The sequence below is a fragment of the Nilaparvata lugens genome, chromosome X (genome assembly GCF_014356525.2).
Source record: "Nilaparvata lugens isolate BPH chromosome X, ASM1435652v1, whole genome shotgun sequence".
Taxonomy (NCBI): domain Eukaryota; kingdom Metazoa; phylum Arthropoda; class Insecta; order Hemiptera; family Delphacidae; genus Nilaparvata; species Nilaparvata lugens.
This window is the reverse complement of record NC_052518.1, coordinates 9,041,603-9,061,967: the sequence shown is the minus strand read 5'-3', so window position 1 is coordinate 9,061,967 and position 20,365 is coordinate 9,041,603. Positions and strand designations below refer to the sequence as shown.

The window sequence follows — 20,365 nt, the reverse complement described above, 5'->3', positions numbered from 1 at the left end:
GTAATGCGACCAGTGTCTTATTCCTTCAAATTCCTATCCTTAGATTCAACCACTGAAAATGATTGAGCATTGAATTTGAATTTTGAATTGAATCTATAGTTTGGGTTTAAATAAAACAGATGTTAACGTATTCATTTTTACAAACAACGCCAACCATTAGAATGATTTGGAGGTGAAAAATAAGGTTAACTTTGATCTATTTCTCTCCCAAATTCAGTTAAAGGTTTGGTCTTCAATTGCTCATAATTTTAAAAACATCTTTATAAACCAGTATTTAGAATTATTATGTACAAAAATTCCACTTAATTATCATTGAACTAGAAAATATTGTCTTATTAAGAAATTGTTAATCTAGGAGAGAGAAACAAACATCTAATAAGATAAAGTATTTTAAGAGGGCTACTTGAATTGTTTAATTAATATATTAATTAATATAGTTATATAATTATAATATATAAGGTAACCTAGTACTTCTTCTCATAAACACTACTATAGTATGGTCCACGTTATAATGGCAGTGTTTGATTAGCAATGGTATTGCTATCCTTGTCTATCATTCAACAATGCGGATAGCGCTATCTCTTTCTCGCTTTGCTCTGTTGCCAGATCGTCTTTCAACAATGTAGAATTGATAATTAATTAACAAAATATTCCATCCTTGTTATGAAAATTCATTATGAAATTATTGAAAAATATAATTTCTTGCTAAATAAAATATAATTGATTATTTCAAATGAGAATGAACAGTTAATATTACATCAATAAACCTGTATCAGCTACCGTCTTTCCAAGGCATTGACAAGACAGAGAATCGGCATCGTTTTTCTCCTATCTTTCTTCACTGCCATTATTACGTGGACCTCTCTATAGTTTCAGATTCCATGCCATTTTCAAGTTTCCTTTTTTTAGACAACATTTTAGGGAAAATAATGAACAACAACAAGTTTTTTGATCATTACCTTAATCCGAATAAGTTCCACAATATATATGTTTCAAGTGTAAATTCTGTTCTATTCATTACCTGGATATATTAAGAAGTACTTCAATGATTTTTTTAGTGTAAATTCAATAAATTTTGTATTTTTTTTATTCAGTACCTTAATTTGGAAAGCCCCCTGTCGGTTGGGGGAGCTTTGAGTCGATCATCGTACTCAAGAATGTGTTGAAAACCAGAATTCACCCACAGTATCCATGCTTGTCGTAGGAGGCGACTAAAATGGACCTCAAGGCAACTCCAGAAGTTGCCTTGCCTTCAAACCCACGGGATCTGCCCCATCAGGGCAGTTTCGGAGGAGCAAAAAGAAAAACCCAAGAGACCAGAGATGGGCGAAACTCCAGGTACTAATGTGGGTCAAGAGGCTGAGTCGAGGGTGGCCGGGCGCCGGGCGCCTTAGAGGCAGTTTGGCGTCCCCTCTCTCAGCGGAAGGACCTACAAAGAAGGCCAGGAGTGGAACTCACGTAGGTCACGAGGATTAATCAGTCTGAAGAGACAAGGATTGCAACCAGGTGATGAATGGAATGTTAGTATAGGGAAAAACTCCTGGTTCTTGTAAAGGACATAGGTATTGGTTTGCCTAACTAACATACTACTTGGGAACACAATAAGCTTCGGTTGACGTGTGGGGATCTTTGAACCTTTGGATCCTTGAATCCGTCCCTTCAAAAACAATAAACAATAATTTGGAAAAGCCCCACAATATTTCTGTGTAGATATAATAAATTCTGTTCAATTAATTGCTTTCATATGAATAAGTTCTACAATACTTGTATACAATATTCCTGTTTCAAGTGTAGATTTAATAAATTCTGTTCAATTAATTCCTGCTATATGGACAAGTTTTACAATACTTTTTAGTATGAATGAATTAATTGAAATAATTTTTGTTGTATCCAACAGCAAAGCCAGTCTCAGACCTTCTAGCTTCCACCAATCACAGCAAGTGGCTGGAATTGATGGAACGCGCCGGAGTGATTGAAGAACTGAACAACGCTGAAAATCTGACCATGTTTGCGCCGAGCGAAGCGGCCCTGAACAAGTCCGCTGATGCGCTGAATGCTATGGATGAGGCTGCTCTGAGGGATGTCATCATGTACCATGCCACCAAACAGTCATGTGGAATACAGAATAATGAAGTGCTAGAGTCCTTCCTGCCTAGTGCCAAGCTCCGCGTCCATACCTACACCAATGTAAGTTTGATTGTATGGTAAGAGGTGTTGTGGTATTTCACCATTATTGAAATAAGACATACTTTTTTCAATGTATTTTACACGACATGCATTCAAATATTATGATAATTCTTATTTGACTGCATGTCGTGTGAAATACTTAGGAAAAGTGTGTTAATACATCGCAGCTCGGAATGGATCAAGAAATAATCACCTGAAATAAGACGTTGATGTTGTCAATACCATTTTATTTTTTCAAAATTAAATTAATATCAGTTCAGCTGAAGATGTGGTAGGTGTTGCCATGAAACCTGGCTCTGTAATTTGAATTAATTTTTAACAAATATTTATTTATTCATTTATTTATTCGTGGACAGAATCACAAATCATATTATAAATATGATTAGGATGGAACAACAGGCTTGGCCCAAATCTATTCCATTCCCAAATTTTGATAAATTAATAAAATGTCCAAAAAGTAGGTTATGTTTCTACTGTAAAACGTTCAAGTTAAATTTTCGTCCAAAAATTGATAAGCTAAACATTTTGAATTTAGAGAAATTAAAACACCAAACTATATTTAAATATAACACTTAATTATCACTTCATATTGAATTAATAAAGTTATTTTATAAAATTTTGAACCCAAAAATACAAAAACTTCTCTCACTCAAATATAGTGGTATAGAGAACATCAACGTCCTATTCTTTCACCAATGTAAGTTTTTATTCATTTATTAATAATATTGATCTATTTTTATTGAGATTCCTAATATGTTTTCAATATTATAGACTATAGTGAGATCCACGTAATAATGTCATTGAAGATAGGTGAATAGCGTTGCCGATTATCTGCCTTTTCACTGCCTTTCATAGAGGATACCGGTATATCTGATATAATATTAAATGTTGATTATTGTCAGCCATTTATATTTTATTCGTCATGAAAATATATGTTTCAGTGATTGAATAAAAAGTTTTCATAATTGAAATTAAATATTTTGTCAATTAATCATATTTCTGCATTGTTAGAATATTATCTTGCAATGTTGCAGAGCTAGAAAAGGATAGCGCTATCTGCCTTGTCGAATGATAGACATGGATAGCAACACCAATGTTAATCAAATACTGGCATTATAACGTGGACGTTGAACTTCGTACGTTTTCTTTTATGCGACCTATACTATAAATTCTTATGGAATTCTATAAACTTTAGTAGGCTGCTAATGTGTGAGCACATCCATAAGAACTATGGTATTCTTTCTCGGTCGTTGACCGCGGTCGCGTAGAATAAACGTACTTTAAGAACCTTAATGACAGGGCTTGTTATGCATGGCGCCAACGTTCTCTATACATTTTTTTCATTGAACGTATAAATAGCATGTCTAATGAAAAAGAAAGTCAAACAGCATGACGAAGAAACTCATAAATGTTTATTGTGGCTACCATTTGTCACATGGCATAAGTCGAACTGCTGGTTGGCGTAGCGATAATGCTAATCATTTGTTTTTAACAACTATCACGAAAAGCTAATTTCCTTCAAGACATACATACTGTCAACTGGTCATCCCGAGTTGGTAGCAGCTAAAGGTAGAGAGAGAATACTATGTTACTTTGAGTTATTAATTGCATGCAATTAGTAATCAACTCGACATCTGATTAATTATGAATAATTCTGTAGTCTGATTTTTTCGGTAATATTGGATTTTGGACGACATTCCTTTTCCTTTCATATTATCCTTAAACTACAAAATTTCAAAAAAACCTTACATATACATCCACGCGCCGCAATTCAAAAAGAAACATTCCTGTAAAGTTTCAAGAAAATCTATTGTTGCGTTTCGCCGTAAATGTGGAACAAACATACATACAAACATGAAGAGAAAAGCAAAGCCGTCGACTTGAATCTAAAAGTGCGTACAGACTTTCGCTCTGCTCCGCAACCGAACGTCACTCCAGCAGAGCGATTGATGATCGACCGGGGAGCAAGAGTGGATCGACCGGGGAACGCGAGAAGATCTAACATCTTCCATAACGTTCATGATGGGTGCGACTGAAGAGCGGAGGCGGAGCGACTGCGTACGATGGAGGTACGAGGGCGGAGCGTGCTCGGTGCGGGTTGGAAGCGCGTATATGTGTACGCAGCTTTTGACCTGACTTCGCTCGATGTTAGAATTAATCAAACTATTATGAGGATGATATTTTTACAATAAGAAAAAAAAACACAATTAATTTAAACTTGGTTTGGTATTAGCGTTCCTTCATCATGCATCTTAACGATAAAATTATTCTATTGTTTCTTTTCAGATTCCTCTGTTCTCAAGACTGGGTTCCAGTGTGACGGTGGAGTGTGCTCGAATTGTGAAGAAGGAGGGCAAAGCTTGCAACTCAGGAGTGTATGAGATTGACCAGGTTCTTTTACCTCCCAATGGTACTGTGCTGCAAGTCATTCAGAACGATCCGGAGCTGACCATTGTCAAGGAAATGCTTAAGGTAACAACGTTGATCATAAACTGTAAATGTAAAAACATAAACTGTAAAACTGTTGAAAACTGTACCATAGAAAAGATAGCATAGATAAAATATAGCCTGAAAGATAGCACTTATGCTATCTTTTCTCTATGATTGTAACGTTTTTTTATTGTAAGATTCTCTTAAAATTGTCAACATTGTATGAATGGAGAGAGTTGATATTATGTACAGGGACCGGCATATTAATCTGACGATTTTGTAGTAATTGTTATGTTTGAACCACTGTCATTGAAAAGGCGGAAATGTTGTACATCGACAGGTCTATTCTTGCCATTTCAGTAGCCAGTATGTCGTGGTCAAGTGAACATCAAGCGATTGTGATTGAAGCTTATTTTAAAAATAATGACTCAGTTATTCTAAAGGTGCGTACAGATATAAGCGCCGCGAACATGAGCAATTCACTTTTAATCAGCTGACTATATCTGTATTTTTACAGAAACGGTAAGATACATATATAAAACGCTTGGCATCAGCTGATTAAAAGTGAATTGCTCATGTTCGCGGCGCGTGAATCTGTACGCACCTTATCACAGCGTTTATGTCAGACATTTCAATAATTTAAATCGACACGCGCCTGTTCCCAGTAGGAATACGATCTTGTTGTGGGTAAAGAATTCCATGTACACGTTGTCCATTTAAAAAACGAAACCAACAGGACGAAAACGAACCGTGAGAACGCCTCAAAAACACATGAGTATCTGTTACACGGTCTCTACGACGTTCAGCAGCGAAACATGCTGTTGCGCTAGCCTTTTCTGATCGAATTGTACGACGAATTCTTCATTCCGACCTAAAATTTCATCTGTATAAGATAATGTTAGTTTAACAACTTGATGCAAATTATAAGGCATATTGCAAAGCCGCTTGTGAGAACATTCTCAAAACTTTCCACCAGGATGCCGTTATTTTTTCAAGTGACGAAGAACATTTTCATTTTTCGGGATTTGTGAATAAACAAAATTACCGTTATTGAGCAGTTAATAATCCACAGAATTAAAGGAAGTCATTCAACGAGAAATTGAAGCAATTCCACAAGTGATGATTGAGCGAGCAATGGCAAATTTTTAGAATTAGGTTGAGTGAGTGTGTGAAAAGTAACGGTAATCATTCGGTAAACTACAAATAAAAAACTTTGTGAGTAATCTATGTAATTCACTATAAATTGCAAAACTTGATCTTCAATTTGATATATTATAATTATGATTTAATTGTACGAAAAATACTTTAGTTATTATTCCTCAAAAATCGTTAGGTTTTTATGCCGGGCCCTGTATAACAAATGCTGACTGTATGAAGGTAATGGCCAGTCAGGTAATGAATGCTCGAAAACGTGTATAGAGGGAAAAGGTTGGAAGACAATTTTCGACCCCGCAGTTCTGTGTAGGGTAGTAAGGAGGTAACATATCAAAAGTCCCCACCTCAACTCCCCCTGTGCTAAGGGGGTGGTGGTGGTTCAAAGGTTTTGGTTTCTTGCATATAACTCGAAAATTAAATTAAAGCTTACATAATTTGCTACAATATTAATCATACAACATTTTCTATTGTCTTTTTTCTTTAGGGCTACTTTTAATATAAAAAAATATATAAATCTCAGTACCCTTTTAAATAATTATTTTGTCACAACATGTTTCGGACATTAGAGCCATTTTCAAGTGAAATCATTAAAAGGTGACTTGAAGGTGTCGTAAAGATGTGACATTTTTAAAAAACACATTTTCTTGAATTTTTTGCTATTTTTGCTCTTATAACTTTCTGAATATCGATGGAAAAATCCATGCTGATTATGAGCTTATAGAGCATCAAATTCTCTCAATTTTCATGCATAATTTCACAAGTTTACGCATTTCCCCACGACTGCAGCAGTTTTAGTGTTGAGTGTGAAATCTTCAGTTTCCAACAATAGACCAGTTTCACTCTTCACACCCATCAGTCTGCTAACGCTGCCTGGTCGTGGGTTCGAATCCTACCGGTAGGCATGGATGTTTCATCATCACACCCAAGCAAAAGCTATGTTCCGTGCAAACCTCAGATAGCAGCACGGGGATTAATGGCTAATGTTATTTCAATCGAACAATAGAAGCACACGGTTGTCATTTTTATGCTGATTCTATCAAAAAAGTCAATGCTCTCTTTTTCGCTCTAGCTTCTTTCGCTCTAGGGTTGTGTGGCAGAGAGGACCTAGGGTCCTAACTCCGCCCTCAATAAAGGCAATTATTCAATTCAATTCTTACACAATTAGCCCACAGACTCTCTGGAAATCTGTGGAATTTCTGTGAAATCTGGCAGCGCTGTACTCCATAAGAGTAATGCTGCAAACTAAGGTCTGCACAGACTATAGAAGCTCATGTGGGTATCACCCGCAATTGAAAAAAGGTTATATAAAATGGTATCATCTATTCAGACTTCATTCAATCATTTACTCACACTTACTTAATTTTTAGAAAAGCACCACTGGTTCAAGCACAAAACGGTTCCAATTCTAATTTATACAACAGTCGAGATGCAAAATAGCAGTGTTACGGCCACCGGGTGGATTAATTTAGTGAGATTAAAAATTAAAATAGTTATTTGTGCAACTAGTGCGCAAAGTGACAGTTTGCTGCACCGAAAGAAACGTTTACGCCCGAGCCGTAGGCGAGTGCGGAATGGTTTCTTGAGTGCAGCAGAGGAACTTTGCGCACGTATTTCACATTAAGTTTTTCCTACAGTTACCATTGAATATGAAAAGTGGGTAATTATGGGTAAAATTGCCTGAATAATGTAGTAGTGTTTGAATGGCGGGGGCAGCTGTGTGGTGTGTGCTGTGGTGCACTGTGCTGTCGTTGTCCTTGGTTATAATATCTACTTAATATTAGCGCGTTGTGCTTCGTTGCACCTCTGCTCACTATAGCAGCACAGCACTCACTGTTACCAACTTCATTTTGATTTTGCTGCACTAGTGCTCCATATAACCTACTAACTATTTTGCGTTGTCATGCTGCAAATCTGGAGTACGCAAAGTACTCACTTTGCGCACTAGTGCGGAAAAGTGATTCTTTGCAGCCTGCAATCAGTGCACAAATGGTCACTTTTCAGGGTATCTGTAGGAAAAAATTTTTTCTGCACTCCAGATTTGCAACATGGCAACGCAAAATACTTAGTAGGTTATATGGAGCAGCAGTGCAGCAAAATCAAAATGAAGTTGGTAACAGTGACTGCTGTGGCTGCTATAGTGAGCAGAGGTGCAACGAAGCACAACGCGCTAATTATTATTCATTATATATTATAACCAAGGACAACGAGGACTTTAGGATTTTAGGATTAAGGTTTTTATCAATAATAAAATTACACAGAAAAACATTTGATGCATTTCAGGCAATTTTACCCATAATTACCCACTTTTCATATTCAATGGTAACTGTAGGAAAAACTTAATGTGAAATACGTGCGCAAAGTTCCTCTGCTGCACTCAAGAAACCATTCCGCACTCGCCTACGGCTCGGGCGTAAACGTTTCTTTCGGTGCAGCAAACTGTCACTTTGCGCACTAGTTGCACAAATAACTATTTCCTACAGATACCCTGAAAAGTGACCATTTGTGCACTGATTGCAGGCTGCAAAGAATCACTTTTCCGCACTAGTGCGCAAAGTGAGTACTTTGCGTACTCCAGATTTGCAGCATGACAACGCAAAATAGTTAGTAGGTTATATGGAGCACTAGTGCAGCAAAATCAAAATGAAGTTGGTAACAGTGAGTGCTGTGGCTGCTATAGTGAGCAGAGGTGCAACGAAGCACAACGCGCTAATTATTAAGTAGATATTATAACCAAGGACAACGACAGCACAGTGCCACCACAGCACACACCACACAGCTGCCCCCCGCCATTCAAACACTACTACATTATTCAGGCAATTTTACCCATAATTACCCACTTTTCATATTCAATGGTAACTGTAGGAAAAATTTAATGTGAAATACGTGCGCAAAGTTCGTTTGCTGCACTCAAGAAACCATTCCGCCCTCGCCTACGGCTCGGGCGTAAACGTTTCTTTCGATGCAGCAAACTGTCACTTTGCGCACTAGTTGCACAAATAACTATTCCCGCACTAGAGCGAAAAGTGATTCTTTGACGACTGTACGGTCGGAGAAAGAGAGGACGTCCAAAAACTAGATGGATGGATGTGGTGAATAATGACGCCTCAGTGATAGGTGTGCGGAGATGGAGAAGTGCAGCGTTGGACAGGGATGCTTGGAGGCAGAAGTTGAGAGAGACTGTGACCCGCACTTGGGTTGTAAAGCCAAAGAAGAAGAAGAAGAAGAAAAATTTTAAAAATGATTAACTGACATTACTCCTTGTAAATAACACCAACGCTCCACATTTAACCAATGCTGAAAGTTCTAAATGAATCTCACTATAGCAGAACTTCATTGAGATGAACTTGAGTTGAGATTGATCCTATTTTAATGACCTCCTTTGACTAATTAAACTCAAATCAAAACGCTTGTAACTTGATATAAGTATAATACATTAACAATCATTGCTAATTTGATACATTACTTCTTAAAATTTATGTATGCAGGGCTATTCAGTTTTATTTATAAAATATCATTATAGTACCTTCTTTTGAAATTAATATAAAATAATACATTAAAAGCAGAAATTAACTACTATAGTGAGGTCCACGTTATAATGGCAGTGTAGGATTGACACAATACTGTTGCTGTCCTTTTCTATCATACAACAAAACAGATAGCTCTATCTCTCTCTAGCTTTGCGATGTTGTCTGCTTTCCAGAATATTTTATTTTTACTTTTGACAGTGACTGTACATAAGTAGACAAAGAATTCTCAGCCGCCATTTTTTTCTTCATTTTATATATATTTTTTTCTTCATTGATTTAAAATGTATTTTTGAAACAATTATATAATTTTTAGACATTACCGTATGAAAAACACAAATTAAAATACCTGAAATGACGTTTTAAAAGTAGATAACTAACCATCATAGACTTCATCCATGCTTCAGTTAGTCTACACGTATAGGTTAGACCTACTCGTACCAGTATAAATAATATTGAAAGGTTATTTCAGAATTATTTCCATTGAAATTACTTATTTTTAATAGGATTTCTATTTTTTCTTATTTTTAAAAGAAATTGGAATAGAATACCTACCAAAAAACTTAATTTCTGTTGTTTTGAGATTCAGATTGGTGTATCACAGCTTTTTAAAATAGCCGCCATTTCAGGTTTGTATAAAAATAAAATCTGATCTCAGTTATGGAAGCAAATTTTTGAATCAAATATATATTCTTGATTGATTTGACATTGAATTGATTATTTTATCAAGGAAATTATAATTATTATTAAATCAAATTTAATGGGATGAATTGAGTAACAGCTGTATACACTCAGTGGCAAAATGGAGAGAATTGGCAACGTTTTCTCCTATCTTTCTTCACTGCCATTATAACGTGGACCTCACTATAGTTTTGATGCTCCTCATCATCTTCAGGTTTTAAAAAACATTACATTATTATCATCTTTTATACTGTTTTTATTAGTGTGAGTTGTAAATTTACATTGTCTTGAATTAGTTTCTATGAAATTAATAATTATTTTATCTATTTACTAAATCCAAATTATTTAATTTTATAGGGAACAATTTTGGAAAGTCAACTGAAGTCATTGTCTGATAAGAACTACACTTTCTTGGCCCCATCCAATGCCGCTCTTATGAAACTTCCTGAACGGACAAGGACAATGCTGTTGCAAGTGACAGGTTTTGCTGACCAGGTTCTGCAACGCCATGTTATTTTTGGTGAGTAAAATCGACCATTTCTCAAATGCAGCTTTTGGTTACCTATGTCTCAGGGAGTACCGCAGGGTTCAATATTGGGTCCCCTCTTATACTTGGTCTATGTTAATGACATCGAGAGTCACGTCAATTTCAAACTCTCTCTTTTTGCGGATGACACTACAGCTTTAATCACCAGTAGGAACAGTGGATGTTTGATAAGAGAGGCTGAGAGGTGTCTTGCTGAATTAGATTCGTGGTTTGTTCAGAATAGTCTTAGTTTGAACTGCAAAAAAACTAAAGTAATTCCCTTCAGTAGAGACTATAAAAGTTTTGGAATAAACTTGAATACGCAAAGTAGAGTTGAAACTTCTGATTCCACGACATTCTTGGGTCTGATGATGGAGAGTGATTCGAAGTGGAAGCTTCATATTTCTCATGTCACTAGTAAAGGTTCGAACCCACTAGAACGTATCATACCATGACCGTGCCCGTACCGACACATGCAAAAAAATATTCTTTGCATCATTTGATATGTAATGCACCCATTAGACCGTTCCGTCACCGGCCAAGCACGGAGCGTGCCATGCACGTCCAGGTCAACATTTGTCAGCCAGTATATTTTGTCTGTGACGGAACGTTCCTTGCATGGCACGTGACGCCTGCAAACCCCGTTGTAACCGCGTATGCACCGCGTTGGTAACCAGTTCACCGCTACATTCTCTTGCTAACTGACGCGTTCCCAACAACTTCTGACCGGGCATCATACGCGTATCATACGCGTATCATACCCGTATCATACGCGTACCATACGCGTAATGTACTGGCATAGACCGCTGTTGATCCGGTGTAGTGGGCATAGTTGTTATTTTACGTGCCTGGCATGGTCTGACACGGTCCGTGTCTGATACGTTCTAGTGGGTTCGAACCTTAAATTGAATAGAGCCTTGTTTGCATTAAGAGTAATGGCTAGAGTAGGGAGTGAAAAAACTGTTCTTTTTGTATATCATGCTTATTTTCTGTCAGTTATGAGATATGGAGTTATTTTTTGGGGAAAAAGTATAGAGAATAATGGAATATTCATACTACAGAAGAAAGCCATTAGGATAATTTATAAGATTAATACAATGCGCTCTTGCAGACCTTATTTTAAAGAAAAGAGATTGCTGACGGCTCCTGCTATTTATATATTAGATTTAGCAATCTTTGTTTTTAAAAATAGACGAATTTATGAGGAGAACCAGGTGAGTCATCCCCATAATACTCGATTTAGAGGTTTTGTTTACCCACATCACAGACTAAGCCTGCTGGAGAGTGGCCCGTTTTATATGGGAATGAAAATATTTAATTCAATCCCATCTCACATAAGAGAAATTGATGGCTTGAAGGAGTTCAAAAAAACACTCAGGGGATTCCTTATTGTATTGTGTCCGTACAGGTTAGCAGACTTCCTTGTTGAATAGTGTTTGATTGATGTATGTTATGTGGGATCTGTAGTGTTGAAATAGGAGGGATGGTAGATATTAGATTAAACTTTGACGTGTCATATACTGTGGGATCGTTGCTCCCTTAATGCAGTTCAGTAATTGTGACGAATAAGAAAAGTAAGTAAGTAAGTAATACTGAGAGGCGCAAGAAAACGAGGAATTTTGAAATAGTGTCATTTCAACGAAAAAATCTTGAAATTAGTGGAGTAGGAATGGAATGGCATGTATTCATTATGTCATTCATGTTTTTACAATCAAAATGTCCAAAACTGCCTCTTTACTTTTCAAGATGACATCGGAAAGATGTGCTCACATTCTGCGTTCACAATCTGTTATGAGTGGTGCAAGTGCAAATTTAGAAATTATGCCATTTGCACCAATGAATTCATAAAACTAATTGATAACTTATGAAATTACTTGTATCAATCATGCTATTTATGATCCGTCAATCAAAATGACCAAAAGTACCACTTTTAAGATGACATTGGAAGGATGAGCTTACACTTGGCGTTCACAGCCTGTTATGAGTGGTACAAGGAACGGACATTTTTGAAATAATGTCTTTTTAATCCATCGATTAATAAAACTAATAAATTACCATGAAATGGCAAGTATTTATTATGCATTTTATTATTGTAAACTAAAATTTCCAAATTGCCTCTTGCCTCTTCACTTTCTAAGATTACATAAGAAAGATAATGGGCCATATGAATAAAGTTGAGCATTTGCTTATACTTCTAAAATATGGAGCATTTGCTTAATTTTCTATGAATAAACGTGAGCAAATGCTTTTGTTCATGATCATGAAAAAAATAGTTTGAGCATTTGCTCAAAAGTAAAAGCTTTTGCTCAAAATTGTATGAATAAACTAGAGCATTTGCTCAACTTTTGAAGCAAATGCTTCAAAAAAGGTGAGTCTAGTCTAGAGCAGCTTATCACCTTTTGATCATAGTAAAATGGCTTAACTAATTCGCATGAGGAAGAGGAAACTATACCAGATACGATTACAACCAATAGTTGAGAACTATAAAACTCTTTTTAGATTCAATCATGATATATATATCACCATTATCCCTACAAAAGAATAAATACAAACCTGTTATAAAGATAGCCTCCACAAAATAGGAAGTAGGCATTTAAGAAGATGAGAGTGTAGACGATTATAAAAAGGCTATTGATATTATAAGAATATGCTGAAGATTATTATAGAGATGACATTTTTTCACGCTATTATTTCAAAATTCTAAACTCAACTAACCTAAAACTCTATTCATAAATAGAAAACAGAGCAGACGACGCAAACACAAGCGGTGTCCCCTACTTATTTATTTAGCGCTTCCGTGAGCTATAAAAACAAATGAAGGCTAAAAAAGCGAATCAGCTGATGAAAAATCTTTAAAATAAGTGAGCATTTGCTCCAGAGTTCAGGAGCATAAGGTAAGAGTATAAGGTAAAGCTTATTCATATAAAAATGAGCAAATGCTTTTGCTTCTACCTTTTGCTCATGAGCAAAACCTTATGCTCCATGCTCTTGCTCATGAGCATTTGCTCTGGTTTTATTCATATGGGCCATTGTCTCATATAGTGTTGCAAATATATTGGGGAATAGCAGTGATTTTGTTTTGGATGGAATTTCACTTTAGTTCACGTATTGTTGTAGAACTGTGAACCTTGCGTAAGATATCCCCTCAGGGATACGTTCGTGACGTCTAATGTGTTAATGCCTTCAAAATATTTGCTGAACGACAGTTTTATCACTATTACACGTTTCAAAACAGTCCAATGGCCTTTGATTAATGGATAACAATGTGTCGACATCATTATAAAAATTCTTTTTCTGTGTGAAAAGTCTTCTTCAGTTCGTTAAGGTTTCAGTCTATAAAGTTTTCAATTCGTCAAGCTTTCAGGTTGTCTCTTTTTTACTATTTCAAGTTTTTATTTCGTCAAGTTTCCAGTTAACTGTTCACTCTCTCTGAGTAGAACACCTATTGTTATTTCAATCTTTCTACCATATAGGCTAGTTGGTTGATTTCTAACCTTACAACAAGTCAGCAATGTGATACTTCGCTTGAGAGGTCGTAGATAAAATAGTGTATACAATAGTTTTGTCAAGACCAAGACGAGGTGAGGCATACTGCGGGAGGCCAAGACCCTCAATGGGTTGTAGAGCCGAGGAGTAAGTATACAACAGTTTTATATGATAGTCTTTAAAGCACACGTGAGATGTTCAGGACACGCGTTTGCTTGCTATGCTTGCTCACTTGTGTCTCAACTGTACATCTAACTAGTGCGTTAAAGACCCTCATTATACCGGGTATGGCAGCGAAACTTCCTTTTCTAAAGTGACCGCCATCCAGTCAGCTGATGTCGTAGAAGAGCGAAATTGGTCCCATTAGAGAGGTCAGAATATACAGCTTTCTTCCCGACATGTTCAGTCGCCATCATGCATTGGACCAATGAGAAGCGCGCATTTGCCGTTGAGACTTATTTTTTCGAGCGGTTGTTCAAAATTCAAAATTTGTTTATTTGCAGAAACCCTTGAGGACATCAAGGGCATTACACAAGTCAAGAATACAAAATCAACAAAAAAACATTAAACATACAAGCAACATAGTCTCACTATTAACTAATAAGAAATCCAAATAACAATCAATAACAGTCTCAATACATTTAACACATTACAGGTGGTAACTACAGTACATTTATGATGAATTGTCATGGAAAATATTTATAGAACACACACTTTCATAATGCTCTTCCAATGTATAGAACGCATTCTTTAATAGGAATCTTTTGATAATTTTTGAAAATACATTCAATGGCAAACTTTGCATCTCTCAGGTAAAGCATTGAAAAGCTTAATAGCTATGTAGTAAAACGGTGAGAGCCCCAAATAAAAGTACCATAGGACAGATGGCTGTGAAAATGTGAAAAGTATACAGTTTTTGAGACCTGTAAGTTCACTATTGTTCTCAACTTTCTCAGCATAAAAAATCCTTTACTCATCTTATTCGCCATTTTATCAATATGACTGTTCCACTTCAATTTTGAGTCTATGATAAATCCTAGAAAATTAACTATGCTTTGGCTACCATCATGTAAACTATTGCTATACGAAACACTGAGCTTTTTTTTGAATTTTATCTGAATTTAGACACAACAGGTTTGCATTACACCAGTTCTCAACTGTTCTATGATTATTGAAAGAAAAAGACTATCAACTTCTCAACTACACAAAAAGTGTTCTATGATCACAACGCGCATTCCGAATGTGCATTCCGAAACTCAGCGCGCATTCCGAATTCGCTTTAATTCAACCCCTTTGGCTCCTGTCCCGGACCGGAATTCAATTGTTACGTGGGTCAAATACGTTCAGACAAACTGCAAGTGTGACAAGACGAAGAACTGAAGTCCCTCGGCCTATTAGGTCACCTGAGAACAGTGAGGCAGTGTGAGTTTCAATGTTGCGATCACCACAGCGTTCTGCGCGCAAACATGAGTCTGCTCTTGGACTTTCCGATCGTTCTGTGAGACGATTTTTTCATGATGATCTTTATTTCCATCCATACAAGATGGCAATTGTGCAGAAACTTTTTCAATTGAGGGAACACTTTTATCTCCTAATCTTAATTAGGAGCGATTTGGAGTGGCCAGCCCGATCTCCTAATTTGAAACCGTGTGATTTTTTTCTGTGGGGTTTTTTGAAATCCCTTTTTCATGTGAACCGTCCAAGAACCCTACAAGATTTGAAGACCAATATCAGGGAAGAAATTGCTAACAATAACGCCTTCAATGCTGGCAGGAGTCATGACAAACGCCACAAATCGGTTTACTCAATGTATGGAGAATTGGGGACGTCACCTACCTGATTTGATATTCAAAACTGAATGAATAAATTTATTTGCCAAAAACAAAATACAAAAAAGCTTTACAAAAAATAAATATAAGTATATGCTACTGCACTTAAACTAAGATACATACATAAAAATTAAAACAAATGTTGATTTATTTAATTAGATATAATAACGAAATGATATCCTTATTCATGATATTATAAATAATAGTTATTTTATAGATATAAATATAGATTTTTTTATGAATATGAATGAAAGAATTTATTTGCCAAAAACAAAATACAAAAAAGCTTTACAAAAAATAAATATAAGTATATGCTACTGCACTTCAACCAAGATACATATATTTATTTAATTAGATATAATAACGAAATGATATCCTTTATATTATAAAAAATTGTTATAAAATGAAGATTTAATTTATGTTCACATGCATAAGCACAGTAGGTGAGGCAAAAACACCGGCATAAGGAAGATTCCTTATGCGCCAGTGTGAGTCGTAAATCAGCTTAATCAGGGATTTAATATATAAACTTGAATTTAGCGTATGAAGTGTTCAAAAATGTAATTTATAATATGAAATTGATTATTATATAAAAGTCAACGATTGGAAATAATTCAAGTTCAGCCATGCCTCTATGTATCTTTTTCTGTGTTTATTATTTCGGAAATTATTAAGTGGAAATTCACTTTCTAGTATATTTATGAATTTACTGCTAATGTAGTAAAGTTGCCTTCTAAGAAAAGTTGAGTCGGTATTATATATTTCATATTTTCTTATTGTATTAGGTCTAAAATTATAATTCATGTCATCGGCTAGAGGGAAATTATGAACGTATTTAAAACTGTAATTTGTAAGATATAACTGTCGTATAGTTTTAACATCAAATTCACTGAACAAAATCTTACTATCATAAGTTGTAGGTCTCTTTGAAATTGTCTTTATGATGAATTTTTGTATTAGAAAAAGGATTTTAATATGGGTATCGAAAGTCCCACCCCAAACTACTGAACCATATCGCATTAGGGACTCTACTAGTGCCGTATATACCTGTTTGCATTCTGAGAAAGATAGCACATTTATCAATTTATAAAATTTATATGATAGGTATTTTAGTCTCGTACATAGGAAGTTTACATCGATGTCCCATTTGAGACACTCAAATTGAAACAAAACTTTATATATGTGTCTACATTACAAAGAATAAATACAAACTTCCTGATCCATACAGAGAGTTTTATTTACTTTTAATAAAAGGAAGTTTCACCCCGACTAGGGTCGTACATTACAGTATTTATGTAAGATATCAAGGGACATAAGATACATATTCTTAATTTCTCTCCCATTATGTTTCTCATAGTGATGATCATTTTTTGCGGTTTCGCTGCCGCACTCTGTATAAAACTGTTGTATAAACTACTATTAAATAGATTTGATTTGAAGTGATAAATAAAACTTTGATTTGCAGATGTGATCTGCTGCAGTGGAGTGATGCCTGTGCCCTGGCCCTTCTCCAAGACTGTTGAATCTATGGGTGGAAAAGTTTTGGAAGTGAATAGAGACAGAAATGATCGCGTCACCTTCTCCGGAAATCGTGTCACCACCTGTGATCGTCTGGCAACTGATGGAATAGTGCACCATGTGGACACTGTGAGTATTAATAGCTAATTATTATTAAACAAAAATCCCAATTAAATGTTTTGAATCACCCCGAAGACTTCTGCTACTGCAAATATTGACAACAGGGTAAACAGCTAGATGGAAATTCGATGAGCGCTACTATACAAAAATTATTTTTCGACTCGGGAATTGAACCCAGTACCTCCTAATTGCCGGTCAGGAATGTTTACCCTTCACCAAACTGATAATCTCTGGATAGCAGCGCTCATTTTATACAAAGCCATAGCGGCCAGCCAGTCTACACATGAAAATAAATTGGAAGTTGCATTTTTTCAAATTTAATTAATGAATAAAATCAGTGGAATTAATTAATTTAATTTAATCCCAATTTAATTGTCATTTTCGTTTAATAATAATTATTAATTAATCAGCACTTGAACGAATGCAACTCTATTTATTATTATTATTTGTACAAGAGACGAATGAAACTTCCAATTTATTTTTATATTAATAGCTATTTTTTCAAGTAAGTTGATAATTAAATAAGCACTACTTGCCAAGAAACAGAATTAGTGGTAAACAAAGGTAAACTGCACATACTGATACAAAAATAACAGTTTCAACAAATATCAAATGAAGCAAAAAGATTGCCATAGAAAGAGTTCTCATAAAACTCATTTGTGCTTAAAAACTTATTATAAAAAGTTTATAATATACTACTCAATCTACAAATTAATAAAAACAATATAGGAATCTTGAAGTACCCTTTATTGTTTCTATTAATTTGTTAAAAAGTAGCCCATGTGAGTGAAGTCTTTTTACTTATTCTACTTATACTACTAATATACTACTCAATATACATATTATACTACTTATTATAGTGTCCAAACACCATCTTTGTCAGATAATTGAACGCATGTTGCAAACAAGATATTTTCCTCAACTCTATTATTAACAATAATAATTTTTATAATATAAAATTTACTGAGAAAGCACTCTCGTAGATCTTGTAGAGTGGAAGAGCGAATTCAGAAAGCCTCTTGTCAGCATTGGTTGAACTAGAAGTGTTAAAGTTATTCATTCCTAAGGAGTAGTGTAGTGCTGACACATTGAAGTGAATCCCACTTGAGAAACAGCTGTTTCATGAGCGAAGCATGAAATATTTCACCAATATTGAACCAATGTAATATTTTTGTAATCATTGAAAAATAAAAAGCACACTTCTTACCTTCTTCAATTGCAAGGCTTTTAATTTTAAGCCATTTTCAATCATACTTCTTTTTCAAGCACCACTTTTGATTAGCTTATTTATTTCCCTTTACTGGAAGGTTATAAGCTTCAATTTATTCATTATTATTATTATTAAATTACATTTTGATTATATTGTTGAATTTTTGTAGTATAATGTTGGACTCCAGTACTGTATTATGTGCCACTACATGCTTTATGACAAATTATTATGATCGATAGATGTTTTTGAATCTTATTTTATGAAATGGATGGTAATAGTATATTTCGCACCTAGGGCCGAAAATGAGACTTTTCTGGCTCGAAATCGGTTTTCAAGTCCGAGGCCGTAGGCCGAGGACTAGAAAAGATTGAGAGCCGGAAAAACATTTTTGCCCATGGTGAGAACGTTATTTTTCGCCACACAGAAAAATAAACAATATATAAATATGAGAATAATTGTCTATTATAAGCACTTTCGAAAGCAAAAGTGGAAGGTCATAGCTCTAGCAAATCTGAGGTAATCTGAATATCAGGAAATTGTCTTTATCAGGAATAAAAGTATTTTTATTTTTTATTCTGATTTGTCTAAATAACCTAAAAGATTATGTTCAATTATGTAAGAGGTTGAGTTTAAATACTTTTTATTCTTCCAAATGACAATAAGATGATATTATTATAAATGTTTTAATTATTGAATGATAAACACAAATAATGAAAAGTTTTTGATCAGCTGTTTTAGCACACTTGAAATTTGGCCAATCTGAATGTCAACGGAAGTCTAGGTTAGAAGTTCTATCCTACTCTGAAAATAGAATTATTTGAATAGTTTATAATATATATCTTATCTGTATTTTATTCATCCAAATAAAATGATAGTATATTATTGCAGAATACTTTATTGAATTCTAGAAGCATAAAATGATTCCGTTTATCCACCATGTTCCATGATAAGCGCAGTACTAGGAGGTTTGAGGTTAGATTCTATTATACTCTGAAAATTGAATTTGAATAGTTTATAATATCTCATTTGTATTTCATTCATCCAAATAAAATGATAGTATCTTATTGCAAAATACTTTATTCAATTCTAAAAGCATAAACTTATTCCGTTTCATAAACTATTTTGTAAACACGTTCACATCAAATCAGAATCAGCTGACTTCAAGGCTATTTTACAGCCCTAGGGCCGTAAAAATTTTACCGGCCTGGCCAGAAAACAATCACTTTCGGCCTCCATATGACGCACGTAAACCAGCTCATTACATCCAAGTGGGGCGAAAAAATTTTTCTGCACTCCAGATTTGCAACATGGCAACGCAAAATACTTAGTAGGTTATATGGAGCAACAGTGCAGCAAAATCAAAATGAAGTTGGTAACAGTGACTGCTGTGGCTGCTATAGTGAGCAGAGGTGCAACGAAGCACAACGCGCTAATTATTAGTATTAGATATTATAACCAACGACAACATTTTTATTCAATTTGACAATAAATTAAGGTTTTTATCAATAATAAAATTACACAGAAAAATATTTTATGCATTTCAGGCAATTTTACCCATAATCACCCACTTTTCATATTCAATGGTAACTGTAGGAAAAACTTAATGTGAAATACGTGCGCAAAGTTCCTCTGCTGCACTCAAGAAACCATTCCGCCCGAGCCGTAGGCGAGTAAACGTTTCTTTCGGTGCAGCAAACTG

At 35.1% G+C, this 20,365-nt stretch overlaps 1 protein-coding gene across 1 annotated transcript in view; it reads left to right on the top strand.

Moving 5' to 3' along the window:
* The window catches only part of LOC120354760 (transforming growth factor-beta-induced protein ig-h3), a 110,337-nt gene that overhangs the window by 85,710 nt on the left and 4,262 nt on the right, over nt 1–20,365 (top strand). The window contains exons 11-14 of the mRNA XM_039442360.1: nt 1,898–2,187; nt 4,474–4,659; nt 10,335–10,497; nt 17,284–17,465. Of these exons, the coding sequence (XP_039298294.1) occupies nt 1,898–2,187; nt 4,474–4,659; nt 10,335–10,497; nt 17,284–17,465 (821 nt within the window). The remainder of the gene's footprint in view (nt 1–1,897; nt 2,188–4,473; nt 4,660–10,334; nt 10,498–17,283; nt 17,466–20,365) is intronic.